This window comes from Pyrgilauda ruficollis, unplaced genomic scaffold (genome assembly GCF_017590135.1).
Source record: "Pyrgilauda ruficollis isolate IOZ18807 unplaced genomic scaffold, ASM1759013v1 scaffold4, whole genome shotgun sequence".
Lineage (NCBI taxonomy): Eukaryota > Metazoa > Chordata > Aves > Passeriformes > Passeridae > Pyrgilauda > Pyrgilauda ruficollis.
The window spans coordinates 6,753,366-6,763,064 of NW_024525489.1; the positions used below are offsets into that span (position 1 = coordinate 6,753,366).

The window sequence follows — 9,699 nt, forward strand, 5'->3', positions numbered from 1 at the left end:
AAATTAGTTTTTCCATAGTATTGAACCAACTCACCAAGGAGTCACACATTCACAAAAGGAGACAGAAAACAGCCCCAGTGTGAACACCCTGTGCATCAGGAGTGGTGTTCTGGGTAGCAGTGCCCAGACACACTAGAAGGGAGTAGTGCTAAGCCACGTCTTTCACGCCTCCTACCAGCCACAGGTAAAGATATGTGCTAAGCTGGATGGATTTTTGGAATGACAGCTGACATAGCTGTTGAGTACTGATAAAGGTACATTGATTCTCTGTAGAGACACGTTAAAAGCTGTCCCAGACTATCTGCTTTATGCTGCAACTGCTACATCAATATTTAATCATAATGTTCCAGAAATTAGAAGATATTTCATCATTTTCATGTGCATTAAAATACTAAATGACATTTTGGATTTATTTAATGTTGTATCAGTGATAGTCCTTGTATTAACTGAAATTACCATTTTAAGAAATGGATTCTTCTGTTGCTCGTTAAACTTGCTGTGGGCAAGCATTGGAATTCCCTTTAGTAAGTAAATTCCATCCTTCATTTCAACAGACAGCTTTGCCAGCGACTGTCGACAAGATGGATGGCTCTCCGTGGGCACAGTGCCGCAGACTGCGTGCGCATTTACCTCACCGTGGCCAGGAAATGGCCTTTCTTTGGAGCTAAATTGTTTGCAGCAAAAGTGAGACATTTTAATGAATTTGATTGGGGAGGGGCAGGAGGGGCTTAAATATAAATAAAATTTGCAAATAATAGTACATTTTTTAAAAAAATAACTGTGTATACATGAGCTGATTGAATCTCCTGTCAAACTACTTCTTAAGTCATAGACTGGTGAAATATAATAGCCATAGTACTAAGTATATCATAATAGTAACTTTCCAATACTCTTACTGCTTATTTTACATTATTAATCTGTGTATCCATTTCCTTCTATCTTAGTTTGAGATAGCCTTTTAGGTTTAGACTCTTTTTGCTTGGTAACTAATAGAACATTGAAAAGGTATCATTATCTGGCTGTAGAAGCTCAACCTTGCAGAAGGACTAAATGTGGTTAAAGGCATTTAGAGCACTCCCTTCTATGCTGGCCCCTTCTCAGTTTCTCTTAACTACTGGTATCTTAATTCTCTTGATTCAAATAACAGCTCTGTTAAACAGAACTGTCACCTCATGCCTTCAGTTTTAATAGGTAAACCCAGCATGTGTGTGTGTGTGTAAACATATATATGTATATATATAATTGCTTGTCAGCACTCTCTTCTTTGTGTATTGAGATATATGAGCTAGTGGACAAACTGTAAAGACATCTGACTATTTTATTAATGAGACTATATGTTTTATTGGACTAAGCACCAGGGTAGGTTTCAAGCGTATTAGTTTGAGTTCATTGTTTTGCCACTGGCCACCTACATGGCTTTGGGCAGATATTTAAATTCCTTTCCTGAAATTTACACTGAGAGGGAACTGAAGTGAGAACTGTGGATGGAAAGAGATCTATAATAGCTGAGAATAATAATTATTCACATACTGCCTCCTTTTGAAGTAGTAACTAAAGAACATTTCTCTTTGTAGCCTCTAGCAACAGCCTCAGTTGAGAAGTCCTTCATATGGTTTGCTGTCCATGAAGATGGCATAAGCATCCTGGATTACAGCTCCATGGTAAGTGAAATTTCTGTTTCAAATTTGGTAAAGATAGATTTTAGTACTAATTATTTGGAGAGATTCACCACCATACTATCTAAAAGATGGCATTAGCTTTCCATGCTAAGTTATGTAGTCCTTCTCTTAAAGCAAAAATTCATTCCTTTTAAAATGCTCTGTTATCATCATTACAGTAGCACTAATAATAGAAGTAAGTAATGCATTCTTTGCACAGAATTTATTTTTGTTTATCAGATACAGTTTTTATATCATTTAATGAAATGTTAATGTTTTAATCATTCAGATGTCAGGAAATCCTTAGTTATTGTAATGTTATTACAATAACATTAATTTTCTTTTCCTGGAGACTTAATTTTCCAGTATTATTCATAATACATACACTCTGCAAAGAGCAGCTACTTTAATAGATTGTTATTTTCATTGTATTATTTTTGTTTAATAGTAGGTAACATAACCCAGTGTTATTTAATTATGTCATTTTAGGCTCAGATTTTTCTTTGATTTGCAATACAAGTTTTCATAGAAAACGACTCGTAATCAGTGTAAAAAGCAATGCCTGAGAAGATCCCTGCTTTCATCTATATCCTGCGAAGAAAAAGAATGGCATGCTGCTATTAGCAAGTGCTAATATTGAATATCAGAAAATTAAAATCTCAGCTTTATAATTGTGCTGATATGGGTCTTTTCATTACATTTCTTTGCAGTTAAAGGAATAATAAAACAAAGAGCATGAAGAGAGGAAACAGCAGCTCTCAGGGAACAAGCAAAATGTGCTTGCACTAGACTGCAGAGAGCTCTACAAACACTGCTTCTGGAGCTATGGCATTTCTGTAGGGCATTGCCACGTTAAGTACTGGCAGGCCTTACCTGACATTCAAGGAATGCTCAGCTTCCAGGCAACGTTGGGATTTTCTGTAGGAGGGATCAGGGATATTAGAAAGGATGTTGCAAGGGGTAGAGATAATAGTATTTCAAAACTGGAGCAAAAAGAGTTTTGCTAAGGAAGGACACTAAGTCACTTATTGTAAATACTGTCTGACAATGAATTTTAAATGCAAACATCTGCAGCAAATTAATATGAGATGTAACATAAATTAAATGCTGATCTTAACTCGAAGGCCGCTATTGTGGTGTTAAACCCTGAACAATAAGAATCAAGGGATAAAAAGCTGAGGAGCCTTGAAGAGCATTTTTGTTTCATCAGAGATGTGAAAAAAAGAGAACGGAATTTAATTTGTGTGTTTGCAAAACATACCACTGCACAAAAAGAATACCTGGAGTTAAATTCCTTCAGATGTCTCATACTCTGGCATTTAATTTATTTAGATACTGCTTAAATTTCAAATGGAATTTGTAAGATTAACTTCTTTCAAAGTCAATCAAGATTTGGATAAATGGAATTACATACTTGAGTTGAAACCTTCTTATATTTTTTATCTAATTAATTTGGAATAGAAACAGAGGTCAAACTTAGGAGAGTTATCATCTACAGTGAAAATTCCTCATCATGAAGGTCTAAATGAAGCTATCCCAAAATTCATAGTTAATTTCAAGATTCATAAGAGGCTACCTCCATTGAAAAATATAAGTGTAATTATATTTTTAAAAGAAGAATTTGTCATCACATGTTTTTCCTGCATTGTCCTGCTTAACAGCTTTGTGTTTTGTTCTGGGGGTTTCCTTTTTTCAGCGACTGACTGTTACATACACATATAAGAGCCTGATGACTTTTGGAGGCTATCAAGATGATTTTATGCTGGTTGTTAACAATGCTCAGACAAAGGACAAATCAACTGAAAAACACCTTTTTGCCATGACAAAGCCAAAGGTTGGTCTATTACCTGAAACAGTTTCCATCTGCTTTTGTGCTCTCTCTAGTGGGTAATCCCTAACAGATGTGAAAGATGAAACTCCCTTTTTTAATCCCAGCCTGCTCAGTTTCCTGGCTTTGGCCAGATGATTTTGGAGAGCAAGTAATTAGTACTGTTAAGGCTAACTGTGACAGTACTGATGTGTTCCTGTTCTTTTCATGTCCCTGTCTGTAACATTCCAGATTTTTCATAGAAGGACAAAGAAGGCTTATAAGGACAGAAATTACATGCAGTACCTAAAACCTACTCTGTTTGCCTAATCAGCACCACAGATGATTTTTCAAAAAGTACATTTGGGATCTATGGTGAAACTGTAAAACACAACATCTGAAAGATCAGTCATTTCTTAAAAATCCTGGAATATTTTTCCTATTGTTAAAAGGAAAAAAAAAAGAAATAAAAAAGAAAAAGTCCTGCTTTTAAAATCTATATTCACTCCTTCACTGGTAAGACTGACTATATTAAACGAAAAAAAATCCCAAAAAACAAACAAAAAACCCCCCCACAATCTAAAGGTTTTGCTGTTAGTTTGAACAAATTTATAAAATAATACGAAATTCCACATATAAATTTGGTTCAAAACATGATTCTTCATACAAATAAGCATAGTAAAATACACATGTGAAAGTTTCCTTCAGATTGTGCCCTTACAGAATTACAGAATGGTTTGGGTTGGAAAGGACCTTGAAGTCACCTAGCTCTGACCCCGCTGCCCTGGGCAGGGACATGTTCCACTAGACCAGGTTTCTCAGAGACCCCTCCAAGCTGGCCTTGAACACTTCCATGGATGTTGCATCCACAGCTTCTCTGAGCAAGCTGTTTAGTATCTCAGCAAGTTTCATATGGGTCACAAAGAGAAAATATGATAAAAAACCTCCCTAAAGTCTTTATTCCCTTCATCTACCCTGCATCTTGAATTCTCTGAGCTCTGGTAAAACTTTTCAGGGTGTCATCTTTTGGACTTCAACATCTCTCTCAAAATTAAAGAAGTCATCTCTGAATCATTTAAGACTGTGGAAGACAAAGTATCTTTGATACGTCCTGATGGGAATAACATTACATTATTTAAAGGAGCAATAAAAAAAAGCTTTATTAGTTATCTCCTTTCCCCCATCATTAATTTGTTAAAGTACAAGTACTTATCCAGTTGATGGTGATTGTCACTTGCTAAAAAGTTAGCTATTTTTTCAGCAGTCAAAACACATCACTGTATTTTTCAAAGAGTTTTGTATGTTCCTGTTATAGATTCTTGAGATCACTCTACTGATTGCCAGCTACATTAACAACTTTCATCAGCTGAAAGGAGTTGCTCATCACCTCTCTGCTCCAGCATTACTGGCACCTCAGAGTGGACAGAAACTCAAGGAAATGGGGAGCCAGCCACTTCTTGCAATCAACAGACCAACTAAATGTCCCACTTTGTTATGAACGAATTATGTATCATAATAATGCATCCTTTTTAGAGGGTTTCTACATGGACTGAAAACCTTCTGATGCACAAGATGTAGAGCATAAGCAGCTCCATAAACAAAGGAAGGTGGACAGGTTTGCATTCATTCAGTTGCATATAAAAGGAGTAGCCCTTAAATTAAAGCTCTGGCCTGAATTGGAAAGACGATGAGTCAGTTTAAGGGTTATGATTGACTGGGGGTTGCTTGTGCCTGCAGCTCAGAAAAAAAATACATCTGTTTATAATGATGGAGAAAGGTGTCATGGGAAAAAACTGCATAGATTTTACAGTTTTACAGATACAATCTCAGGGACCAAAGTGTCTTCAACTCTTCATCTCTTATTTTTCAAAATTAGACCAGCTTTATAACTTTCTTTTTGAAAAGGGATTTTTGTTTAGAAAAGCAGTCAAACACAAAATACTTTTCACTTCCAGCACCATCCTTATTTGCAATACAAGTATCATGGGACTAAAAGGAACAAATTGTGTATAATTGTTTCTCCTTTGAAAAAAACCCCAAACACATAAGCACATAATGTAACCATTACAAATTTAAAGAGCATTGTCATGATACACTCTAGCCCTTGTTATACAGCTGTTTTACTTGGCAAATCTTCAGCCTTGGTCTGGTAAATTTCTAAATAAACCTTCTCTGCTCCAGCCTTTTGAAAAAAATCTAAATTGGATAGGCATTGTATTTATTACAGTTTTGTTAAACAACACCCTGTACCTCATTTCTCCTTTAATCCAGAATAACAATATAATATAGATGGCAAGAACGACTCACAATTCAAAACACAAGAACAACACAGAAAACCATTGACTGAAATGTTGTGAGTACACTTGGAGACCTAAAATCCATGTACAATATGTATAATATATATACATTGAGTCTGAATAATATTTACTTCTTGTTTTTAATTTGTATCTATACATTTCCTATTATAATACTAATATAATGTTCTTGCACACTGAAGACATGATGCTGCATCTGCACTATTGGACCTAGGAGCACTTTCCAGTTGCCTTTTTCAGGTGCAAGCCTCAGTGCTACACAGGTCAAATGTATAGAAATTACATCCATTGTTTTCCATCCAGTCCTCTCTTTTTTGTTCCAATGCAAATAAACCACTTTGCAGACTCCGAAATGAATCAGCACCGTACTTTCACAGATAATTTCGGTACAACCATGAAAAAGATACTCAAACATAAATCACTGATTCATGGACATTCTACAGTTTCCACTTCAGCTCATGTTAATAATCACGGATCATTAATCCCTTACAGCCAGTCCTCATTGGTTTTTGTTTGATTATTACTTAAACTGAAGTAATTTCACAGTGAAAAATCTCTGGTTTATGTTCTTTAAACATTTCAAATGCTCATACTGAGAGAAAAGGTATTTTCATTTTTTTGCCCTCTATTAAAAGCAGGGAGTATCCTCCTAAAGAATTAAAACAGACTGGAAGGGAGATACAGGCCATGAAGAGAACAAGGTCTTAAAAAGGGGAAAGGCAGACAGGCAAGCTGGCTTTCTTTAGAATGCTCTCAAAGTCCTGCCATGGCTACTGAAGTCCAAAGGACTCAAGCACCACTGGATGAATGGTACCACGGGCCAGTGCCTCCTCTCGAAAATTACAACCAAACAACTCACATACTACATCCAGATGCTTTCACTTTTGCAAGATGGAAAGGGCTTCCTGGTAACTTCCACCCTTTGGTGGTGGCTGGGGCACTAGACCTTTCTCTTTCCATGAGGCAGGGCCAGCAGGAGGTTTTACCTCCTCCTTGGCAGCCACTCCCCTGCCATCATCCAGGGAAGCATCTTGGGAGCTACAAGAGACCAACTGCATTATTTCTTGTGTTGTGCCCCATGAGAAGTGGTATAGATCCCATGGTGAAATTCATTTAGGAATTAACACCCCTTTGCAATTAGCAAAATAATTTACTTTCAGATTTGAGGAGGTAAGGGTGCTTACAAATACAAACATGTTACTGCATCAGTTAGGTCACAGTATAAAGTGTCTCAAATATGATTAAAAACTTCAATTTACAAACACAAAAGTCTTCTTGTAATCATGAAATTATAATAACCTGGAATACTCCAACCAGTAGTATTTCCTAATTGTCCAGTTTCAAATGAGTATGTGGGAGATTACCTTCTGTTATTAGAAGGGAAAAAAAGTGGAGCATTTTGCTAGTGAGCTTGATAATGTAGTTTTTAAAAATCTTTGTTGAATTTTAAGACAACATGACAAACAGTACAACCAGCTGATGTGCACATTTGGAGATTTCATTAACAACATTACAAACAGTTGTTGCATAAAGCCCTGTACAGGCTATGAGCAGAGTATGACCTTCCTGCCTGCCTTTGGGTAGGAAACTCTACAGACACTGCTTTGCTTTTTTCGTTGAGCTCTTGCTGCTGCAGTATGTCCCTACAACATCGTAGTCAGAAGCAATTCATGCATTAGTTCCCTTTTCTTGGCATGACTGTCCAGACTTACGAACTGCTTGTTGGTCACCATTAATCCCGCACAGTCACATGACCAGAATGCTGTGTTATTTTATGAAATAAATGCACTCACAGTTACCGTGACAACCCTGTATTAAACAATGGACCTGCTTTGATTAGCAAGAGTGAGGTTTCTGTAGTGACAGTAACCTCAGCAGACACTTCCCTTCAAGGTAACAGGGTCAGCAAGTGGAGTCCCTTTCACGTGCAAGCACACTCCCTGACACAGCTCTGTATATCTCAGGGCCTTGCTCCACAGCAATCAAGCTCCAGACCTACTTAAGGAATACCACACAATGCAAGACAGCAGGCTGAAAATTTCACACTTCAAGCAGATAATCTGTTCTGCCTTGCCCACCAGCCCAAGCCTCATGAGTGATCCACAGCTCTTAACCTTGAGTTATCCACCAATGTGCTACCTAATCCACGACTAAAGCCCAGGTAGGAAGCTGACCTTTCTCACCTCAGCAGTGATGATTCTGTGGGAGCTGTCAATGAGCAGCAGCTTCTGGGACTGTTGCTGGAAAACTTCCTATGCTCAAAGCTTGCAGAACCTAGGTTGTAAAAATATTGGCAGGATGGGATTAATATGTTAGCACATGCAAGGAGACTTCACCTTCTACCATGAACTTCAGAATACCTTTCATGCTTGCTTTGAGTTAGTGGTCAGAACCAACAATCCGTGTAAATGATCAATGAATCTGAGCTTGACAGTGACTGAAAAATCACTGGTAAATGTCTGTACAAACAATCACATTGCTTTGAAAAGACTATTTGGAATGCAATGTAAATTAATATATTACTTGACTTTGCCTTGTCAGTTTTTGAGCAGCAGTATTAGCAAAAGAACAGCTGATTTCTAGAACAAGCAAGACCCCTTTACTCCTGTAGCACACCAGGGAAATGATAAAGCTTTAAGATGTTAATACAATCCATAAGTTCAATAGGTTTTGTTATTTTATATTTACATTTTGTTTAAATTTGAAATAAAAGCATATATTTCCCTATGAAAGAAGGCTGATAGGTATTTGATGTTGAAGTTCTTTGTCAGACTACCAGTTCTCATAGGTTTTAATGGTTCCTGAAGGAAGAAAATCATTCTTGTGTAAAGGAATGCAGAACTTAAAACTTCAGGTAGAGCTTTAATTGTCAATACAGCTTAGTGCAATCCATTAGTTTGAGTTAATTTTAACTAAGATGATAAGTAACTCAGTAATATTGAATTAGGGGGAAAAAAGTTTTGTATGTGTGTTGTTTTGGGTATTCTTTAAAGTTTATTAGGGCAAAAGAAACACAGAAAGTTAAAATATAAAATACCGAAAACTCCAATTTAAATCCCAGATTGGGTTTCAGTACATTTACACACTTTTGCTGTGCTCAGATCTGTACTGCAGCATCTTCCCGACATCCCGACATGCCACCTCTGACTGTGAAAATACTTTGCTTTTTATACTCTTGTTGCAGTAATGCCTGCATAGGTCATAGTGCCAGGAGCAATTCCTACCATAGCTTTGCTGTCTTTGGCAGAGCAAGAGCAGCTTTGTCCAGGGACTTTACTACCTCTAGATGCTGATTGCAGATCAGCACTGGCTTCATGTATACACCAAGATATCACAAGTGTTCTGTTGAACTGAAATTGATGAAAGAAATGCACTTAGACAGACATCATCGTGATCTGCACAGTATAACACTACATAATTAAGTTTATTTCTGGACTTTAATTAGTAAGACCATGGTTTCCATAGGAGGTTAGCCAATTCCTGATAATTTGCATGCAAAAATCTGGAAGTAACTAAAAACAACAAAAATAGCTATATAAAGGCTTGTGGAACTGAAACTGAGTGATGATGCAAGCTAAATTTAGAAAAAATAATCGCATTTAAAGAATGAACATTACTTAAGGTCAGTGTTAGGATACTCAGCCTTCTTTGGGTAAAGAAGGAATGGTTAAAATGAAATCTGAGTTAATCATTATAAACGAGGCAAATTTTCCTGGCTTTGATCAAACAGGTAACTGAATGATTTTAGTCAGGTTTTTCTGTCTCCACTGTCCAAGATAGAAAGCAGAAGAGAACTGTAACTTCTGTCCTGGATTTTGGGCCACTTCTCTGAGGTAAAAAACTTTAGACTTGTTGGGTTCACCTACATCCTATGCCCATTTCATACTCAGGGTCATCCTGCTGTTTTACTGAACCCTTT

General features: G+C 36.9%; 1 protein-coding gene across 4 annotated transcripts in view; it reads left to right on the forward strand.

Moving 5' to 3' along the window:
• The window catches only part of PLEKHH2 (pleckstrin homology, MyTH4 and FERM domain containing H2), a 52,554-nt gene extending 47,576 nt beyond the window's left edge, over positions 1-4,978 (forward strand). For 3 of the 4 annotated variants that reach the window (XM_041477160.1, XM_041477158.1, XM_041477159.1), the window contains exons 27-30: positions 555-684; positions 1,575-1,661; positions 3,355-3,492; positions 4,781-4,978. In XM_041477160.1, coding sequence (XP_041333094.1) covers positions 555-684; positions 1,575-1,661; positions 3,355-3,492; positions 4,781-4,963 — 538 coding nt within the window. In that variant the 3' untranslated portion in view covers positions 4,964-4,978. Of the gene's footprint in view, positions 1-554; positions 685-1,574; positions 1,662-2,147; positions 2,450-3,354; positions 3,493-4,780 lie in introns of those variants that run through there. The other variant, XM_041477161.1, reaches the window with a different exon arrangement.
• Positions 4,979-9,699: the final 4,721 nt, after the last annotated feature.